The 22,915-nt window shown below is 39.1% G+C and overlaps 2 protein-coding genes across 3 annotated transcripts; one reads left to right on the top strand and one right to left on the bottom strand.

Annotated features, from left to right (window-relative positions):
• The first annotated feature begins 1,147 nt into the window (after positions 1-1,147).
• Positions 1,148-11,271, top strand: LOC140745813 (proton-coupled amino acid transporter-like protein pathetic). The gene is made up of 10 exons (XM_073077731.1): positions 1,148-1,311; positions 2,712-2,765; positions 3,818-3,945; positions 4,938-5,082; positions 5,680-5,810; positions 6,927-7,162; positions 8,347-8,547; positions 9,542-9,647; positions 10,062-10,278; positions 10,959-11,271. The coding sequence occupies exons 1-10, from the start codon at positions 1,297-1,299 to the stop codon at positions 11,154-11,156; spliced, it is 1,431 nt and encodes a 476-aa protein (XP_072933832.1). The 5' UTR covers positions 1,148-1,296; the 3' UTR covers positions 11,157-11,271.
• A 236-nt stretch (positions 11,272-11,507) lies between these two features.
• On the bottom strand, positions 11,508-21,047 carry LOC140745710 (probable beta-hexosaminidase fdl). Of its 2 annotated transcripts, XM_073077607.1 has the most exons (10): positions 20,901-21,047; positions 20,310-20,485; positions 19,730-19,941; positions 17,097-17,525; positions 16,243-16,399; positions 15,463-15,606; positions 13,765-15,105; positions 13,501-13,601; positions 12,338-12,455; positions 11,508-11,626 (listed from the first exon to the last, which is right to left on the bottom strand). In XM_073077607.1, the coding sequence occupies exons 1-10, from the start codon at positions 20,979-20,981 to the stop codon at positions 11,533-11,535; spliced, it is 2,853 nt and encodes a 950-aa protein (XP_072933708.1). In that variant the 5' UTR covers positions 20,982-21,047; the 3' UTR covers positions 11,508-11,532. The 2 variants fall into 2 exon arrangements, with proteins under 2 accessions (XP_072933708.1, XP_072933707.1); XM_073077606.1 differs by lacking the exons at positions 11,508-11,626; positions 12,338-12,455; positions 13,501-13,601 and having other exon boundaries at positions 13,670-15,105; positions 17,106-17,525.
• Positions 21,048-22,915: the final 1,868 nt, after the last annotated feature.

Genomic DNA, 22,915 nt, shown 5'->3' with positions numbered 1-22,915 from the left:
TGCTGGTGCGTTCCGATATAATGTATTCCGATATATTTTTAAACAATATTATAACAATTTATTTCATGTACAACTACTTATGTCTGTGCCTTCTTTGTATTAAATTGTGGAAGGTGATATTTTGGTCTTAAATAAATAATAATTAATGTTTGTAAATAATTATACACGACATAATTTTGTTTTATTTGAAAACCTTTCCATTTAAACATTTTTATTTATATTCTTACTATGTTTGTTGATAATTAAACTTCCATTAGTCGTTATAAATAAGTAATTGTAAGTAATGATCAAATTCGCTGCTGCTGTGTACAGTCGTGATGAAACTTTCCATCCCTAAAATAAGTAAGGGATGAATGTTTGTTTCAAAAATAGCTTATTTTAAAACTAAATCTTTGAAAATTGTTATTTGACCTTCCGGTTAGAAATAATGAAACACTTCACTGTTCGTGGAAAATCTATGCTTACGTGGCTCAGATATAAACTATGATATAATTTGTTCAAAAATTAGTCATTCTTAAGCAATCACTATGAAATTGTATTATTTAGGTTTTTTGGTTAAAAGTAAAAAGATTAAAAGTTTACCATATTTGGAAAATCGAACCTTAATTTTTTTTTTTTTATAATATAGGAGTAGCAGTCGAGCATGCAGTCCACCTGATGGTAAGCGCCTACTTTCTCTCATGGACAACTGTAATCAACTCCACATAAGATTAGATTCCTATCTGAGATCGGATACAGATGCGCCGCTACTCCCGAGGACTAAGCTGCAATACCTCGGATAAGTATGTCTCCCTTACCACACCCTTTAAAGTTAAACCAAAACACAGCAGCGCTTAACACTGCTGCTATTAGGCAGAAATAGGTGTGGCGGTGGTCCCGCTGGAGTCGAGGCGAACCACCTTCAAATACAGGACCTCATGGTTGGTATTTGCCGTAAACTCCAAATATCAACAAAACTTTACTTGATCAAAAGCTACACTACAAGCGATTACAAACCTACACAAACCAAGTCAAACACGACAAACACTCTATCCACACACTTGAATCTGTGATAGGTTGGCAAGTATACCTAAAATTAAAACTTAACAAAAATCTGGCTTAAAATACTCTTTTCAGTATTAAAATTCTTCTTTATTTTTGACAACTTCTATACTCTGTCAGAATTTTGTTAGGCGTGACTAATAAAATATTATTTTTATAGAGTTTTTTTGAAAATGTGTTTTCTTTTCTATATTTTTTGCAAATACGTTCTTGGTTATTTTAAATAAATTTTGTGGGTATAGTGTATCGTGAAAAATGGTTAATACGCCAGTATGTACTTCATTTTGAATTTATTTTTAGTTGAAAAAAACGCTTTCTACACTCACAGCCCCAAACTAGGATTCCCTGTATCGTGGGTGCTATGGACACACACAGAGACAAATACACAAACGCCCAGACCCAGAAACAGAAATCTAAATTCATCATTTAGAAATCTGTCTGGCCGGGGATCGAACCCGGGACCCTCTGCGCGTCAGACCGACATGGTGACCGCTCCGCCACGCGGGTCGTCAAAAGATTATTTTCTAGTTGTTTCTGTTTCTACCCTGTCTTGACATATTTTACCCTGTCTTATTTACCCTGCTTATATAAAGTCGCTACTAATAAGATGTTCCCTTTCCTTCACCGGAAAACATCGTGAGGAAACCTACACACCTGAGAGATTTTATATTAAAAAAAAATCTCAAATTTGTGAAGTCTACCAATACGCACTTGGCCAGTGCGGTGGAGTATGGCCTAATCCTTCTAATTCTGAGAGGAGACCCGTGCCCAGCAGTGGGACAGTAACGGGTTGATGATGATTTCTTTCACCATTAGTTTAATTTTACTAGATTTAGTAACTTACACATTAAAGTTGGTAGAACCCTTTGTGGTTCGACTCCGGCGGCACCACCGCCACACCTATTTCTGCCACATAACAGCAGTGTTAAGCGCTACTGTGTTCCGTTGTGAAGGGTGTGGTAAGGGAGACATACTTTTCCAAGGCGTTCCAGCTTAGGCCTCAGGGGTAGCGGTGCATCTGTGGCCGAACTCAGGTAGGAATATCTAATCCTATCTGGGGTTGATTACAGATGCCCATGGGCGGCAGTAGCCACTTACCATCAGGACTGCATGCTCGTCTGCTACTCCTATATTATATTATAAAAAAGAAGGCGACCATCTTTGTCGTCAGGAGGTAGTGGTAAAGCATCTTTCATCAACTTTTGGTAGAACTTGTATTTAGACGTATTCATAGTAGGGCTTCTATGGAGTTAACGCTTTCGCTTTCTACACTCACAGCCCCACACTAGGATTCCCTGTGTCGTGGGTGCTATGGACACACACAGAGACAAATACACAAACACCCAGACCCAGAAACAGAAATCTAAATTCATCATTTAGAAATCTGTCTGGCCGGGGATCGAACCCGGGACCCTCTGCGTGTCAGACCGGCATGGTGACCGCTCGGCCGCGCGGGTCGTCAAAGTTAGTTACAGATGTCCATGGGCAGCCATGACCGCTAACCATCAGAGGTACTGAAAGTCCTATAGCTAATTTAAAAAAAGAGCACCGGCACTTGAAGATTGCTGTCCAATGATAACCCGGACAGGTGAATAGATAAAGACCGTATAAGAAATTCATTTGATGGATGTACAAAACTCTAAAATTAACATAATATTTTTTTTTTATAGGAAACAGGCTCAGTAGCCAATAATCACAGTCAACAGCCCTTACAGCGAATACAGGTAATTAAACAGTAATATATTTATATTTAAACCAATACTTACAATTTCATAATCTATCTAGGGTTTATATTTGAAGGTGGTGGTTTTGAAGGTGGTAGAACCCTTTGTGGTTCGACTGCGGCGGCACCATCGCCACACCTATTTCTACCTAATAACAGCAGTGTTAAGCGCTGCTGTGTTCCGGTTTGAAGGGTGTGGTAAGGGAGACAGACTTTTCCGAGGCGTTCCAGCTTAGTCCTCAGGGGTAGCGGCGCATCTGTGGCCGACCTCAGGTAGGAATATCTAATCCTATCTGGGGTTGATTACAGATGTCCATGGGCGGCAGTAGCCACTTACCATCAGGTGGACTGCATGCTCGTCTGCTACTCTTATATTATAAAAAAAATATATTAATAAAGTAAACTAATAAATTAGCGTGCAGTCTACCCGTACCCTTACCTTGAGTTTTCAAAACATCCCACAATTTTACTTTACGTTTACTCAATCCATTATTCTGTTCCGTTTGCTTCAGTAGACTGAGTAAACGTAACAATAAGTAAGTGGTCAAGTCTTTTTGTCTGCCTCACATGTTCGCAAAAAAGAGTGACAAATCATAAAGCGCCATTTTGTCAATTTAGACATTTAATGTTACGTTACTGGCACTATAGTTCTGATAAAATCCGCCAGGGGCGCTGATTGGAAATTGTATGGGCAAATACGTAAACAAATACCAAAACAGTCATATTTGTCAAAACGTAAAAACTCATGGTAAGGGTTACTGAAGGTAGCACCTACTTGATAATGTAAAATATTAAGAGGATCGAATAGTTATGAATATTTTGTTTTCTTGCGAAAAACAGTTATTTATTAAAGAAATTTTAAATGATAATCAACAAAACAATTCTCATCATATTCTAGCACTTTTTGCCAAAAACAATTTCGATCCCTTTTTCTAAAAAGTTCTTCGATTAAACCTTTTTTGAGCGTTTTGTCATCTTTAACATGAATTCCTCTAATATTCCTTTTGGGCCTATTAAGAACAAAGTAGTACTAACCCACCCTCACCCCTCCAGTCACACCACAGCTCGCCGACGCGCAGTGCGAACCCGGCCATACCCCATCGGTTTAAGATCGTAGCCAGGGGTCAGGAGGCGAAGAACTACAACTTCAGAGATGCACGACCACCCGGGAAAAAGACTACGTAAATTTGTTTTTTTTTTATATGTAACCTAACCTAACCTAACCTAATGATAAGGCAGACGGGCCACCTGATGGAAAGCAATCACCGTCGCCTATGGACATTTGCAACACCAGAGAAGTCGCCAATGCTCCCCGGCTTTGAAGGAGAGCTCTGTTTACACCCCTCTTGAAGAGCCCCATGTCATAGTCCTGAGGGAATACCTCGGGAGGAAGTTCATTCCACATTTTGCACGTACGCGGGAAGACCGTCCGTGCAAACCGAACCGTGGAGGACGGCCACGGGTCCAGTTGACGTGGATTGAACTTCATACTTCGGCGAGTGGTGATTACTTGAAGTTGGTAGAAGTTGGTTCGACACCGGGGGCACCACCACATCTATTTCTCCCTAATAATAGCAGCGTTAACTCTGCTGTATTCTGGTTTGAAGGGTGTGGTAAGGGAGGCATACTTTTCCGAGGCATTCCAGGTTAGTCCTCAGGGCCACTCGTATAAATTTGCGACCTTAGAGCAGCAGTAACTCAGAGAAACCGCTTGATATACCAAGCGGTATAAAAAGCTTAGTCCTCAGAGGTAGCGACTCATCTGTGCCTACCTCACGTAGCAATCTAATCTTATCTAGGATTAATTATAGACATCTAGGGGTGACAGCCTCTTACAACGATCGTGCCAATTCACCCGATAGAGTTGAACGGCCATAGGATTCATATAAAAAAGTATTATGTAGGGTCCTTCCCCGGTTCCTCTTCTATGAATATGAAAAATTCGCTACAATGTCGCTCCAATTGTTATCTTGCCCTAACGTGGTTTGGTTGCAGCGGTCAAAATCATGCTGTCAAAATTAAATATAATAAAATCATTTATAATTGTCCTGGCCGAGAATCGAACCCACACCCTCTACGTTTCAAATCCGTGTGATGACTTTTGCCATGGATCTTCATCACAACAGTTGGCATTTTTATCCAAAATTTCTTTTAATTAATTTTTATTTTCCAGTGTGGTAGAGTCCATAGGTCACTTGATCAAGAGTTGCCTTGGTGGCGGTGTGGTGGCTATCCACGAGGCCTACAAGCAATGTGGCCTCTGGACCTCTCTGGTCCTCACCATCGTATTCGGGCTCTTCGTCAGTTATTGTATGTATGTGAGTATCTCAGATATGATGTTGAATTAGATTTTTTGTTATATTCTATGTAAGTAATAAACAAGCATGCATTTCACCTGACGGTAAGTAACAACTGCCGCCCATGGATGTCTGTAATCAACCCTACATAATATTATAACCCTGAGGACCATAGATGTGTTGCTATTCCAGAAGACTAAACTAAGTCTCCTTACCACACCATTACCTCGAACGAGGTGATTTGAAAGTGGTCGAGCCAGTATACTTTGACCAGGGAACTGCCACTGCTAGATCCTTTTCTAGCTTGAAGCAGTTTTGCATATCGGTGCAAGGGTGTGGATGCCGGCTAACTTACGACCGCTTATGAGGTGACCATCTCTGACCTCAGGAGTAGCAACGTATTTGTTATCGGTTTAAAGTATAATAGAAGATGTTCTTTTCGGCGTTGGTCCACACAATATATCAATGGGCGGCAGTAATCACCATCAGATGAATTGCATCCTTAACGAAAGTAGTTAAAACTTATCGCAGTCTGACTACGGTAGCACTAACGTAACATACAAATGTTTTTATATCCAAAAACACCCATTTCTAACAGTTTTATAAAATACTGCCTAGATCTTAGCGAGATCAGCACAGAAGATGTATGGTCGCGTGCAAGTGCCGTCGATGACGTATCCAGACTTGGCCGAAGCTGCCTTATCCACGGGACCCTTTGAGAAACTCAAGCAATACAGTACTTGCTTCAGGTAACTGTTACAATACAATGTTGAAGGTGGTAGAACCCTCTGTAGTTCAACTCGGGCGGCACCACCACCATACCTCATCGTCATCAACCCATTAATGTCCCACTGCTGGGCACGGGTCCCCTCTCAGAATGAAAAAGATTAGTCCATAATCCACCGCGCTGGACAAGTGCGAATTGGTAGACTTCACATATCTTTGAAAACAAGGATTCTCAGGTATGTAGGTTTCCTCATGATGTTTTCCTTCACCGTTTAAGCAAGTGATATATAACTTATACGCACATAAGTTTGAAAAATCAGAGGTGCGTGCCTGGGATTTGAACCTCGGACCCCTCAATCAAGAGGCCGCGTTTCTTAACCACTAGGCTATCACTGTACCTATTTGTTCTTAGTAACAGCAGTGTTAAGCGCCGCTGTGTTCTGGTTCGAAGGATATGGTAAGGGAAACATACTTTTTCGAGGCATTCCAGTTTAGTCTCTCTGTGTTCTGGTTTGAGGATGTTCTAAGTAAGAGAGACATATTTTTTCGAGATATTCCAGCTTAATCCTCAGGGGTAACGGCGCGTCTGTGGCCGACCTTAGGTAGGAATATAACCTCATGTGGGATAGATTACAAATGTCCATGGGCGGCAGTAGCCACTTATCATCAGGCGGACTACATGATCGTCTGCCACCCTAAAATTAAAAAAGAATTCCTAAATAGTCAAGATTTTTATTTGCATAATATTAACAAAACTTCTTTCTACTCACTCCTTTTTCGTTCATGCAGTTAGATTATGGAATTCACTACCGCCCCATATTCGTCTCTCTAACAGTATCTCTTTATTCGAAAGAAAAGTAAAAGATCACTTATCTCTGTCATAATTAATTATATATGTGTATGTTTATATATGTATATATTTTGGGTATTTATTTGAATATATTTATATGTCTATGATATCTAACTTACCATATCTATTTTGTGCACACTATGTTTGCCTATCATATAAATTTTCCGACCATAGAGGCTGCTGGAAAAAAATCAGTTTGGAATAAGTAGTCCTCTGTACTATATTTCTTTGTAATGCTCTTTTTTATTATGTTTCTGTGTACACAAATAAATAAATAAAACAATTTCAGGTACGCGGTAGACTTCACAATTGCCGTGGACCTATTCGGTTCCTGTTGCGTGTACCAAGTCATGATTGCGAGAACAATGAAACAGCTGATCGAGAACGTGGAGGAGATAAGGGAGGGCGAGGGCACCCCCATCAGGGTGTTCATAGCCACCCTCCTCGTACCTTGCATCTTGATCTGCATGATCACCAGCCTAAAGTATCTGGCGCCGTTTTCGCTTGTCGCTGACTTCTTTATTGGTAAGTTGGTTTGATATTTGAAGTAGATATTATGTAGGCGTGTCGAGATATTAAAAAAACGCTTTCTACACTCACAGCCCCACACTAGGATTCCGTGTATCGTGAGCGCTATGGACACACACAGAGACAAATACACAAACACCCAGACCCAGAAACAGAAATCTAAATTCATCATTTAGAAATCTGTCTGGCCGGGGATCGAACCCGGGACCCTCTGCGCGTCAGACATGCATGGTGACCGCTCCGCCACGCGGGTCGTCGGATTTTTATGGATATTTGGAAATTATGTTGTGTTGTGATTCTATACTTAAGCAGTTTTCTATTAGCTTTATTGTTATGGGTATATATTTGGAAATTTTAGATGGTAAGGCATGAAAAATAAATTTGTATAAGAGTATGGTACATTATTTGTCTCGTAGGTGGCTATTTATCAGAAATGTACAAGATAGCTAAGTTGTTGATGTGTGTAACCAGTAGTATTGCTTGCTTTTCATTTCACACACATCCACACATCCTTCTTTCTAGGTTAATAATTAGATTAACCTAGAAAGAAGTAACTTACACACAAATAATTAAGAAAGAAAGAAAAAAAGGAAGGCGGAAATCTTAAAGCCTGTAAGCAATATACACATATAAAATAAATGTTAAATACAAAAACACCCAGGGTACATCAATAGTACTTTTTTTTTAACGACGGGGAAACCTTCAAAAGGTACCCGACGACGTGGGAGCGACGTCGAGTTATGTGGGATTTTTACCGCACTAAAACCCCCCCGGTTGCCGTCCTCATCGCTTGTTGGAGAACTCCGGGATCTCCGACGGAACACAACCGGAGTCCTCCAAGCGTGATGCCCCGATCGGGCTCTGCCCTGGGAGAGCAGTTTTCGCTCCTCCCAAACCATCTGGTGTTCACGACGGTATGCGGCCACACATACCGCCGTCCTTCCCGGGGTAGCATACTGGACGGTTCGAGCTCACACTCTTGCCGCCCGCAACCCCGGAAGCCACCTTTTAGTCGCCTCTTACGACAGGCAGGGGATACCGTAGTCCTATTCTAGTCCCGGAACTACAGGGACAACACCAATAGTACCTACAATAATATTAAATATCCATACTCCCTTGCAAAATGATAATATAATAAAAAAAGCAATAGAAATATAAATAAATTAAAACGTTACTTTCAGTGACGGTCGCCGGAGCAACAATCTACTACGCAGTAAAGTTGTCAGAGCAGTCGTTGGGCGAGATGCCGGTGTTCAAAGACCTGTCAGGCCTCCTGGAGTTCATGGGCGTGTGTGTGTTCAGTATGGAGGGGATAGGTGCGACGCTCGCTATAGAGAACTCTATGGAGGAACCGAAGAAGATTGGCTTGGTTTTGGCTGGAGGTAACTTTATCATCATCAACCCATTACTGTCCTATTGCCGGCCACGGGTCTTCTCTCATAATGGGAAGGATTAGGGCATAGTCCACCGCGCTGGCCAATTCCGAATTGGTAGATAGACTTCGCATGTCTTTGAAAGCTTTTTTTTAAGATTTCTCAGGTATCTTATTAGGTATGCAGGTTTCTTCACGATGTTTTTCCATCACCGTTTAAGCGTTTAAGCAAGTGTTTTATTTCTAATACGCACATACTCGTAACTTCGTAACATCAGATAAGAACTTTCACAAGTGACGCGATTTAGCTGTTTTATAAATAGCTGCATATCATCTATCTATCATATATCTGCCTTCTTTATATATTAGGGAAATTTGCTTACTGGTCCACAGATATCCGGAATATTTTACTAAAAAATTCGGACCATTCCACTAGGACAATACGATATCCAAATAAATTGCTTTTACCAAACTGTGCACTAAAACTGTATCAAAACAATGTACACTGCATGGCCATTAAATGTTATAATAAATTACCCGAAACCCTAAAACTTTTGACTTATAATACCTTTAAGACAAAATTGACAAAATGGCTAGTAAATAAATGTTTTTATACCACAAATGAATATTTAGAAATAAGTAAAATTGACATACAAATTTAATATATATTTTTTAGCTATTTGAACAATAATATATTTTAATAAATTAATTGTAATAATGATGTTATTTTGTAAGAATATAATGATAATTTGCACACCTTATAAAGGTAGAATAAGAGACGATGTAATTTATAAATTAAGATCATTTTATGTACCTTATCCTTATGCAAATAAAGAAATTGACATTGAAAAAAAAAATTAAATAACTTTGAACCACGCCGTGTAAAAAAGAAGTAGGTTATTAATTGAAGTGCTCATTAAGCTAATTGGTTAAGATATTTTTATCTAGGATATTTATATAAATACATAAGTATTCGATAAATGATGATTTTGTTTTCCTTTCAGGAATGTCAATTGTGATATCAATAGTATTAACGGTAGGATTTTTTGGTTACTGGGGCTTCGGAGAAAAGTCGAAATCACCGGTGACTGTGAACTTTCCATTAGAAACGTGAGTAGAGATCATAAATTATGTACTTTGTACGATCAACCCATTACTGTTTCTGCTGGGCACGGATTTCCTATAAACGTGAGGGGTTTAAACCATAGCCCTGCGGTGGCAAAGTGCGCGTTAGGCTCAATTTCCATTGCCGCGGAATGGAATGGAAGCTAATTTTTGCAAACAAATTCTGCATACCATAATGAACTTTATGTCAATTGTGGAACGTACAAACTAAATACGTGCCAAAAAAAAAGCTGCGCGTCTTCCGGGGAATCCTCGCGCATTCTCGAGAATTCCCTAAACAACTGTCGGCGCCGTCTGTGAATTTTGTCACAATGATCCAGCCATCCATTTCCTCACGTAGGGCTCCTTCACATTTATCGTTTGCTTTAATCGTTTACTCAATTTTCTCAAATATTCCAGCTTCCCAATCATCCTGAAAGTGTTCATGGCGCTCATGATCTACGTGACCTTCGCCCTCAACTTCTGGATCCCCTTCGAGCTGGTGTGGTACTACATCAAGAAACGCTACAACCCCAATAAGTACTGGTTCTGGGAGCGTGTCTACAGAGCTATATTTGTGTGCGGCATCACGATGATTGCTCTTATATTTCCTAATGTCTCCAAGTTTATTGGTGTGGTGAGTATTACTCAGAAGAAGATTCCCCTAACTTAGTCCTCAGGGGTGGCAAGTAGTAACGCATCTACAAATATCTATGAGCAGCAGTAGATGCAATCACGTGGTTTCAAGGTGGAAGAACCCTCCTGCATTTGACTCTGGCGGCACCACCGTCACACCTAGTTCCTCATCATAACGGTAGTGTTAAGCGCTACTGTGTTCTAGTTTGAAGGCTGTGGTAAAGGAGAAATACTTTGCAGATGCAGAGGTATTCCAGCTTAGTCCTCAGGGCTAGCAAGTAGTAACGTACCTGTTAACGACTTCATGTAAGACTCTTTTTCTGGGGTTGATTACAAATATGAATTGGCAGCAGTAACCACTTACCATCATGAGAACTGCACGCTTCTTTCTTACTTTTATATTATAATAGAAAAGCTTAACTGGACACATAGACAAACATGGAAGCATCCACTCCAAAACAGAAATGTTCTCTTTTTAGAATTTTGCCTTTCGACGAGACACTGAACCCTCTTTTCGTTTTACATTTCAAAAATTCAAGTGCCCATCTATTGCGCCTTAAAAGATAGAGCCCTGTGACAAACGGACAGACGGACAGACAGCTTAGTAACAGTATTCCGTTTCTATCCTTTGGGTATGGAACCATAAATATCGTGTTCTCTAGAAAATATTTTTCCTTCCAGCTCGGATCCTTTTGCATATCCAACATGGGCTTCATCTACCCAGCGTTCATTGAGCTCTGCCTGGATTGGGAGGACCCCGGGCTGGGTTTCATCAAATGGCGGTTGTGGAAGTTCATCTTTATCTTTGTTTTCGGCGCCTTCCTCTGCATCCTTGGCACCGTCTCCAACGTGAAAGAGCTGATAAAGGAGGTCTTCTGATTCAGGAGTTTTTGGATTTCATTTTGACTATATAAGAATTGGAGATTTTGTATTGGACTTACGTTTTAGTGACGTTTTTGATGGGAAATATTATACTTTTTAATAAACATAAAGATGAGTTTTGATTTCTGACCACCTGATGGTAAGCGGTCACTGCCACCCAAAGACTGAAAAAGATAGAAGCCGATCACAGATATGTTGCCACTCCTAAGGATTATGAAGGTCTTATCATGTATGTAAGACGGCGGTAACTTGTACAAATAGTTTTTCTCCGAATATCTTGACAATAAGTACATTAAGGTTATATTATATTATACGTTTGTTTCTAGAATGTTCACACAATAAAACCGTAATCACAATTATTGTAAAGAGTTTATTAGTAAATTTTATCAAGACAAGCGCCAGGATTGAAGCTGCACCAGGCCGGCCATATCGGCTGCACTTCCACACCACGGAGCAGCATACGCCATCTGTTGAAACAATAAAATTTGTCTTCATCATCATCATCATCATGATGTCGTCTTTCCCGTTATAGCCACATATTACAATCAATAGTGGTACAGAAAATCTTTCTTTTCATATACTTAAGTTTCATCCATCAGCCTTTGTCCACTGCTGAACATAGGCCTCCCAATTGGCGCCACTCCAACCGATCTCGTGTCTTTTGAATCCAGCGGTTTCCCGCAGTCTTCTTCAGGTCCACCTAGTCGAGTGGCGACCAGAACTCCGTTTGCCTACACATAGTACCTACTTAATACTTAAGTTTATAGGTTGCTAACCTTTTCTTTGATTTCCGCAAAGCATTAAAATTAATGGCCCTCGTAAATATAGCGTGTATATAATATCGCATGATATCATATTATATCGATATTGCATCATGTTTTGCCTACTTCGTGTGATCGGTTGTGGTATCTATAATATCTATCTGTAGCGTTTTAGCGACTGCATGCTGTATAATGTTGTATCAAGTTTCAATTGCTGCATATCTGCGGCTCTGAAACCCGTTATTAATAAGCAATCTATTCAATGTTTTATCTACGAAAGATCGAAACTTGACTTTGATCATTTTCTATACTCACTAGACTAATATCTAGATAATTCAAATTTCGATCTTTGGTTCGGTAAATACTGGATAGATTGATTAATAACAGGCGTAAGATAGCAATAGGCTACTAAGGTACCTGTGAGTATCGAGCCTGGTATACACGTAGCGGTTTGCACTCGAGTTGGCAACCACGTCTGACCACAACCGTTCAGCGACCGCGGCGGCCCGCGGCCACAAATGATAGTCTAGGTTACCTGGAAACAGCAGTGTTAGGCAAAGGGAAACAATAACAGCAGTGTTAGGCGCTGCTGTGTACTGGTTTGAAGGGTGTGGTAAGGGAGACCGACTTTTCCGAAGCGTTCCAGCTTAGTCCTCAGGGGTAGCGGCGCATCTGTGGCCGACCTCAGGTAGGAATATCTAATCCTATCTGGGGCCGATTACAGATGTCCATGTGGCAGTAGCCACTTACCATCAGGTGGTCTGCATGCTCGTCGGCTACTCTTATATTATAAAAAAATAATAATAATGATACTGATGATGATGATGATGATGAATGTCATAATGAGACTGATGTTGAAATAATGCTGGTGATGATGACGAAGGTTACATTGAGAATGATGTCGATTACAAATGTGTCGATGATATTAACCATAGTGATAAAGCTGGTGAAAACGCTAATAATTTTGTTTGGAGATTGAAGTGGCAAACCAGCTTGCAGACCATCTGATGGCAAGTAGCTACTGCCATCCGTGAACGTAACTCATCTTCAGATAGGATTATAGTTCTATATAAGATACATATGTGTTGCTTCCTGAAGACTTAGTCGGAATACCTGTTTTTTTACTTACCACGTTGAAATATCACACAGCAGCGTTTGACATTGTTGTTATAAGGCAGATACACTTGTAAAATAGTAGAAATAAGTGCAGAAGTGGTATATCCCCGGTCGAAGTAAATAAACGGTTTCTATCACAGTTCCATGTGGATGAGATTTTTTTTGTAGGAATAGCAGACGAGCATGCAGTCCACGTAATCAACCCCAGATAGGATTAGATATTCTTACCTGAGGTAGGCCACGGATGCGCGCTACCCCTGAGGACTAAGCGGTAACGCCTCGGAAAAGTATGTCTCCCTTAACACACCGATCAAACCAGAACACAGCAACGTTTAACACTGCTGTTATGGGGCAGAAATAGATGTGGCGGTGGTGCCGCCGGAGTCGAACCACAAAGGATTCTACTACATTCAGACGTTCACTAGATTGTAATAACGATGTATATAATTAATGTCAAACAATACCAGAATCGACTAAGTCAGTCCAAAGGAGAGCTTCTCCTCCTTCAACGGTGAAAACCTCCAAGTTGCGCCAAGATTTCCATGTATACATCTCTTGCCAAGTTCTACATAAAGATACACATCGCTTGAATTATTTTTAAAACAGTATCCACTGGTTTGCTATTGAATTTTATTTTTATTTCTTATACGCCTATTATTATTCCCTAGTTAAGTATAAATTCATTATTTTAGCCTGACTGTATTTAACAAAGACAAGACAATGATTACCTATATTTAACACACCGTTTTTTCTTCATCTCACACGACAAATCCCATTTAGCTGAATGGATCACTCTAAACTTACTCAAGAATGGATTTGATAAAGCAGGATTCCAGTCATTCAGCTGTACTCCATACCTTTCCCAAGTTTTAGCTTCAAAATCTCTCGCCAAATGAGATGTATACCAAATAATAGGTAGTCTTGGAAGAAAACCACCGTTAGCCAGCTTCAATCGTTCTAACGCCTTATCCAAAAACCCTTCCCTATCTTCCATCAGGAAAAAGCAATTGGACATAGAAAAAACACCATCGCTCAAATGAAAGACATCATCCACTTTTGTCAAATCCAAAATCTCTGAATAAATTACTTGTAGAGCATCAAATAACGAATCTTTCATCTTGAATCGTAGACAAAGTACATTATCACAAGTGTCGTTGTCAGTCTGTCGTGGACAACTGGTATCCTTGGACCATGACCAAGGTCTGCCAACTGGTCCGGGTATTGCTACCTCTATCAGCACTCGTATTCCTCGGAACCCAGCTCTTTCTACCAGAGCCTTGACATCGTCTTTCGTGTACACCATAGATCTATCGTACGGGCCATACTCAAACAGTTCAGGTATCTCTGGTATATGTAAAGGAAAACTAGCTACGTCTGAGATTCTCCAATGAAACGTGTTTAGTTTGCAGCTCGCCATACCATCTACAGTTCTCATCAGATCAGAAATTGGTATAAAATTTCTTCCAGTATCAATCATGAGGCCTCTGTATTTGTAGCTTGGTCCATCTTTTATTGTCACACTGGACACCGTTATCAAATAACCTGAGGTTTGGTCCAAAAGAATTAGTTGGCTTAGAGTTTCTAACCCATGTCTCACTCCACAGAAGGATGCCGATGATAATCTTATTAGCAATCTCTTATCTTTAGTATCCATCTTTAGTGTATACGTTTCATCAGTATTAACTCTTATTCTTGGGTCTGCGTCATTGTCTACTTCTATTTCTATTGACATTTTTCTAACCATCAAATCAGTACGGTTTTTGGGCTTAGAATGTATCTTCTCTAGTCTAATCAGATCCTTAATAAACAGTTTGAAGGCTTCAGCGAGATATTGGCGAACAATATCTGATGGTATTGCTTGGAATTTGTATTCGAGCTTGTCTGTAGTCAGTCCTATTATGGTTTTACTGAAATGAGTGTAACCGATAGGGTACGGCCATAGTTGTGGCCCCATGCATAGCAAGGTACAACGGCTTAAGGAGTTATGAATACTAGAGTTCGAAGCTGGACGAAAGACTTTTTGGCACAAATTTTTCTTACATTCCCATGCCCAATCTGGATAGAATGCTCTGGAAGTCGAAACAAAATCATTCCTACAAATAATATAAAACATAGATGATTAGACATTACAAGAACAGATAAAGAAATAAAATTATCCTTTGTTTAAATGGTGAAAGAAAAACAAACGGAAGAAAGCACGCTTGGAAAATTTAAAATAAAGTTCTTTTGGGTAAATTATGTCTAACAATTCACCTGGACATCACGGTGATTTAAGACCTAGACTCCTGTCTCTGAGTGATATGTTTCAGCCTGTCTTATGAGATTATAGAGGCGAAAAAACAATAGCAATAAAACAAAATTGTAAACTTTTATATGACTTTTCTCGCTGCCTGACAAAGACACCCCACAACCAATAAAGAACTTACACGGTTTCATCGCTGCGTTTCCGTTTGATCACCTCATCTTCCTTCTTCGGCGGCATCATGTATATCGTGATTATGAGAAGTATCGCCAATAAAGTCCCTATCACCAGCACCAGGTACAACTTCCAGTTGTTCATGTACCTCGGCCTGATGATAAAGTTCTTTAGCTATAACTATATCCATCTTCACATATCAAGAAAGAAATAAGAACATAGCTATATTGTTTTCACTCACGTCCTTTATTAATAATTGATTTATCCAACGTTTTCCCTACCAAAGGTCAACATTTGTCAAGTTTTGTTTACTAGAAGTTGTCTTTCATAAGAGACATGAACATTTTAATTTAATGTGTAGAAATTAAATTCTGTACAACTAAAATGAACCTGTGATTGGCCACATAGCTTTCCTACCTCATGAGGATTATATTGCACGTAAACGTTGAACCATTGTATGCAGAATTTACTTGTGTTCTCAGAGAACAGTCGAGCGCGACAACGAGAAGGCAAGAAATCTATGGCATTCAGGCAAGAAAGCTTCTTAGGTGTTCCCGAGATCCCCGGCGTGAGTCTGTAGCCAGTATGAGAGTGTGATATTCAAAATATTACCATCACTTAACATTGTGTCTCGACTCGCCACAGTATTTCAAACACCAGGTGTAATTTAAGAAAATCTTTTTTATTCTATTTTTCTATCTTATCTTCTACTTATGTAATACCCAAAAACACAAAAACTATAAACATTGGTCCTTATACATTAAAATCACGATAGTGACTATAACTTTACCTTTTTTGTGGCATGTCACTGAAATCCTTCAGTCGAACATGTTTCTTCGGCTTCTCTTTGCACTCCTTGCACTGGTCCATGGAGGACCCAGGGTCTCCGCAGCAAGGTCCAGAGGAGCTGCATCTGGTGCACGCACACTCCGGTTGGCAGCGTCGCTCTGAGAATGAATAAAGAAGTAATAGTTGTAAGCAAAACTATTCAAGTGGTGCAACCCTTTGTAGTTCGGCTGGAGGAATTTGTAGGCCTCATTTATTTATTTATTTATTTATACTTTATTATACCATAAAAATCGGTACAAAAGGCGGAGTTAATGCTAGAAGCATTAAGCTCATTATAGCAGTGTTAAGTGCTGTGTTCTGATTTAAAGGGTATGGTTAAAAACACACACACTTATACGAGGTTTTTCAACTAAATTCTGAGGTTTAGCCACGCATCTGTTGTGACTGCTGTCAACTTGAGGCTCCAATCAATCTTTCTTATAGACCTCGAGCTAGTTCTCGAGCACTAAGAACTAGATGAGCTCTAAGTTAAATTTTATGAAAAGGCGTCCCTTGGGATTAGGTAAGTATAGTTGTGTTATAACAAAAGAACTATTACCAAATCCAAACTGCTGAAAAATGTAGCCACTGCCCACTGGTGTCACTGGTGGCTACTGCCACGGCTTAGAAGAATCCCGTAACACCGTAAAGAACACCGTAAGTTGAAAAATCCGTCAAGCTGTTAAGCTACAGGGTATGCCAAAAAATAAATGCATACTCCCGATAAACATTACCATCTACACCCGGGTAAAAATTATATCCTAAAATAACAAAATAGAAATAGAAACCTTATTAAGTAATAAATAAAAAAATCACTTTGATCACCGGAATCCTCCTCAACTTCTGAACCTTTGACGAAATAATCCTTCACAACTTCTGCCCTTTCAACAGTGGTTTCTTTGGAGTTAGAAGCAATAACTTCATCTTCCTCTGCTCTCTTGGTATTTTCACTTAACTCTGACACATCCGAGAAGTGTTCAGCTGATGACTTCGAGTACGACGACGTATCAGTCACCACTGATGGTAGTACTGTTATAGATGACTTGAATTTGATCACCGGCTGCTCTTTTTTGTCTATATTAGGTTGAATGGTGACTTTTTTCTTTTCGTCGGCTATTTGTGGGTTTTTTGTAGACGCTACCGATTCCGCGGATTCGCCGTCAGTTGACACTTTATGCTTCTTGGTTTTGACTTTGGGGTCTGCTTTTGCTATTTTCTTAATCGGCTCCAAAACTTCACAGGCTTCTGTAACAGTTTAATAATATTTAATAATAAATATAGAAGAAAAATATAAGTTAATTTTTAAAATTACTTTTACAAAATTCATGAAAATCTCTGTAAAACTCGGTTATCGTATTAAGTATAACGTATTGTTAGCGCCGGTCCCACCTATCCTAGTGCTTTAGGCTGAACCTAAAAAGACACCCTTTAAGCTTTTTTCTATTTAGAAAGAGTGAAACTTAAAAACCGTCGTGGAATGTTGCCAAACCAAAGAAAAATATTTTGGTAGAAAAATTATAAAACTCAGGAGAATTTTTAATTTTTAATAGATTCTTAGTTTAAGTATCAATCATCATCAAAATTAGAGCTAAATTATTCGAACCTCGGACCTCTAGTGTAACTCACTGCCCTTAGCACTAAGCTAACGATTATACCTTAATTAAATATGACTAAACACACAAGTATTTATGTCTCCGTACATTAAAACTTGATTATGGAATGCTATAAAAAGTACACCGACCACAAGACAATTATGTTTGATTGTAAAAAAACTATTGGACCTAATTGAAGAATTATGTTAAGAGTAACTGCGACTTTATTCGGTTGAATTCTGAATAATTAAATCAATCAAGTCAAATAAAATCACGCGCAGAGGGTCCCGGGTTCGATCCCCGGTCAGACAAATCTAAATGATGAATTGAGGCTGCTAGAATCAGAGTGGCGTAACTGCATTTTAATCATTTTTGACCTATCTGTGTTTTCTTAATTTATAAATGTTTTATAGTCCGCGTAAAACTGCAAGTCCGCTTTGAATATAGAAATTAATCGCGTCGCCATAGTAAATTGTATGACTACACCTCCTCGCAACAACTTCAGAGCGGACTGTACACTTTTACTTTTCTCTATATTGTAAATAGTTTTTATGTAGTTAGGCTACTCTGGTTCTAACAGCCTCAATTTAGATTTCCATTTCTGGGTCTGGGTGTTTGTGTAATCGTCTCTGTGTGTGGCAATGGCACCCACGATACAGGGAATCATAGTGTGGGGCTGTGAGTGTAGAAAGCATTTTTAGCGTATTTTTTTCGACTCCGGCGGCACCACCGCCACACCTTTTTCTGTTATAACAGCAGTGTTAAGCGCTGTTGTGTTCTGGTTTGAAAGGTATGGTAAGGGAGACAAGCTTTTTCGAGGCAATCCAGATTAGTCCTCAGGGGTAGCGGCACATTTGTGGGCGACCTCAGGTAGGTATCTAATTTTATCTGGGGTTAATTAGATGTCCATGGGCGGTAGCCACGTAACCGCAAGTGAACTGTATGATCACCTGCTACTCCTATATTATACAAAATAATATAAATATAGATTTTGATCAATTTCTACGATAAATATTAAGTCAAGATACGAACAATTAATATATTATTAATCCACTAAATTCAATTAAGTCGTTTTGGTTTCATTAAATTTCAAACACACAGACAAACATACAGACAAAAATTCTAAGATAGAAATTGTTATTAATACTTCTCAATTCTTAACTTTTACTACAAATATACTTGATGTACAGACAAACAAATCTTACATTATTATTATACATATCGATCTTGTAATATGTAGCTACAAGGTCCAATCATTGTATAAATATAATTATTGTAGCATAAATTTGTGCCGTAAATTATAACACCATTTTTTCCCACCTCGTCTCGCATTTTAAATAGGCTTTAGTAAAAATTATAAGCAGTGGGGGCCAAGTAGCATCAGCCTTTCAATCAGTAGGTCCGAGGTTCGTATACTGTGCATGCACGTCGGATTTTTTGAAATTATGTGCATAATAAAAGAAAAGACCTTAAATACCCACGCCTAAGAGTTTTATCTCAAAATTTACAAAGGTGTGTGCAGTCTACCAATCTTCTTCTAGCAAGGTGGACTTCGGATCAACTCTCATTCTTAGACGGGAACGCACCTGAGACCTCAGGTAGGACTCCAAGCTTAACTGGTGTTGATTATCGATGCCCGTGGGCGGCAGTAGGCACTTAAAATCAGGTGAAATGCATGCAAAGTCACAGGCAGAAACTAATACTAACCTTCTAACTAATATTATAAATTGTAATGAAATTTTGTGCACACATTGCCAGGAGTTCAGATGAGGACCTAAGGTACCTTGTATCCCAAAAAAGCTACCGAGGCATAGAGAAAAACCGCGGTTAAAGCAAGTCTATAACATATCGACAAACCTTTGATAGCATTATCAATATTGTTAACAGTGACTTCACACTCGCTCAGAACCTCGCAGAACTTGAGGATCATCTCCTGTTCTTTCTGGTCCAGCTTAGCGCAGATGTCAGCATCCACTCTTCCAGACTGAGAGTTAACACAGCAGTAGAACAGAAGAATGGACGCCATGATGTATAACTTCTTGGGCATTTCCTTCTCTTCTGATAAGTTCCTGTGACAAGATTCTTGAAGTGAAAACTAGTTAATTGTATCAGACTTTGCGGATATCTATTTTTTATAATATAGGAGTAGCAAACGAGCATGCCACCTGATGGTAAGTGGCTACTGCCGCCCATGGACATCTGTAATCAACCCCAGATAGGATTAGATTCCTACCTGAGGTCTACCACAGATGCGCCGCTACTCCTGAGGACTAAGCTGGACCGCCTCGGAAAAGTATGTATTTTACCACACCCTTCAAACCAGAACACAGCAGCGTTTAACACTGCTGTTGTTAGGCAGAAATAGGTGTGGCGGTGGTGCTGCCGGTCGAACTACAAAAGGCTCTACCACCTTCAAAATAGAATCTAAGAGGCTTACTCGAGTCTTGCGATGGGAAATTTATATTTGATGAACAGTTCCACTTCATTCGTGGAAAGCAACGCCTTATCAGTTTCATCATTAGATATTTCTTCTTTATACTTCTTGATTATTTTATACAAAGTGTTCATGTCGATTTGATCGGATTTTTTCTTTGTTCTGACACATTTGTTTATCTGAAATTAGAACGCAGGTTATTAATATTAAAAAGCAGTGATAGCCTAGTGGTTATGAAACTCGGCATCTTGATCGAGGGGTCTGAGATTTAAATCCCAGGCAAGTACCTCAGATTTTTCAAAGTTATGAGCGTTTTAGAAATTAATTATCACTTGCTTAAACGGCGAAGATTCGTGAGGATACCTGCTCACCTCAGAAATCTTTAAAAAATGTTTTCAAAGGTATGTGAAGTCTACCAACACGCCAAGTGCGTGTCGATTGGTGGCAGTGTCCACATCAGGTGGACATAATATAAAAAAGTCAGCCATAAACCACACCATTCCATTCCTACATTCGGATCGGACTAGAAGTTTGGCGCGGACTATACCTCTGGTCGAACTGTACTGGCTCTGCTTTCAAAAAATTAAGATTTACCCAATTAACTAAAAGTTGTGTCCATCTAATCTGAATGATCTCAAGTTTGCAGTCAGAACACGAAGCCTCCTCCGAAGACATAATAGTTTTCTTGTTTGTACTTTCGCTAAAAATGTTTGAGTAAAAAGTGACATATAAAAGTTTTTTTATTCTGAAATCATAGATAAAATATTAATGTCAACAGTATGCAAAGACAATAAGAATGTTCTTACAGTCAAAGTCCATGGGCATCAGAGACTACCTTACCATCAGGTGGACTGCATGCTCATTCGCTGAATCAAAGAGATAAAAAAAATCATATTTAGGTAGAAACAGTATTAATTTTGTAGTCCAAAACAGTATGTCTATAACTAGGACTTAAGCCAGACATTACCTGATGGAAGGTCATCTATGGATATTTTAAGTTAGTGGATCGGATTATAAAAAAGATCTAGGTAATATCATGTAAATGTGGGTGAAACCGCATGGCGTAACTAGTCTTTTAATAAGCTTGTAACCTGATATCAAAAAGATAAAGTATAAAAAGTTCCACATATTATCTAAATGTAATTTTAATTGTCTTATGGTATAATCAATATGAATTATTATAGAATTCATTAGATTCCATTCATTGTCTGTAATTAACTTTATTGTTACACATAAGCGACATATGTTGTGCAATTTTTATAACCTAAAGACCTTTAAATGATGATAGATTTGTATTTTAATTGTAAAAAAGGTTAAAAAAGGCACCAGAATCACGTGATAAAAGTGAAACCTCTTTGAAGATTAATTGTGACTTTTAAAAATATTGCCTAGGTACTTCATCTTCAACCCGTTACTGTCTCACTGCTGGGCACGGGTCTCCTCTCTGAATGAGAACTCGGGATGGACGACGGTAAGTGTGGCATTCCGTCGTAATCCCCAGACGGTGTGGCGAGCGTCATGCTCACCTGGGCTGAGCCCGAGAGGGCAAGGCGCTAAGAGGACTCCAGTTCGTTCCTTTGGAGATCCCGGAGTCCTCTACACAGCACAGAGGACTGCCACCGAGGAGGTTTTAGTGCGGTAAAAGTCCCACATAACCCTGTATCGCTCCCACGGCACCGGTACCTTTTGAAGGTTTTCCCCTCGTTAACAAAAAAAGGGGAAAATATTAGATACTGATTGGTTCAAAGGTAATTAACACATTATATCGTATTGTATTACCTATACACATCTACATACATATCATATTTATGTTAATATGTGTAATATATATAACACAATATCAAAGTAGGTAAATAAGTAATTATTATCATAATGTAACCTCAACGTAACTACTTCCGTTATAAGAATTATTTCATCTTTTTTCTTCATCAAAAACTTTAATTTGAAGGTGGTAGAACCCATTGCAGTTTGACTCCGGCGGCACCTCCGCCACACCTATGTCTGCATAACAGCAGTGTTAAGCGCTGCTGTGTTCTGGTTTGAAGGGTGTGGTAAGAGATACATACTTTACCGAGACCTTCCAGCTTAGTCCTCAGGGGCAGTGGCGCATTTGTGGCCGACCTCAGGTAGGAATATTTATTCTATCTGAGATTTATTACAGATGTCCATTGGCAGTAGCCACTTACCATCAGGTGGACCGCATGCTCGTTTGCTACTCCTATATCAATTACTAGCTGACCCCGCAAACTTTGTACCGCCTCAAAATCTATTTATCAAATATATTTCATATAAAATATAGCCTATGTTACTCGTGGATAATGTAGCTTTCGAATGGTGAAAGAATTTTTAAAATCGGTCCAGTAGTTTTTGAACCTATTCATTACAATCAAACAAACAAAGTTTTCCTCTTAATAATATTAGTATATATAAAAAACTGTAGCTTCAAAAACAGTTAAACCAAGAGTTTAAATATAACAAATATTGTAAAATCAGCTTCAATTTTATTAAACAACGTCTTGACCGACATTCGTACAATTACAATCACCTTTTTGCATTGTTCGGTATTCACGGCCAAGTTATATAACACTTATAATAGTTAATATAATAAT

Source organism: Epargyreus clarus, unplaced genomic scaffold, assembly GCF_041222505.1.
Source record: "Epargyreus clarus isolate Ecla_fem2 unplaced genomic scaffold, WU_Ecla_fem_2.2 ptg000011l, whole genome shotgun sequence".
In the NCBI taxonomy this organism is placed as follows: domain Eukaryota; kingdom Metazoa; phylum Arthropoda; class Insecta; order Lepidoptera; family Hesperiidae; genus Epargyreus; species Epargyreus clarus.
Note: the sequence above shows the minus strand (reverse complement) of the source record. Positions and strands in the feature narration are given on the sequence as shown.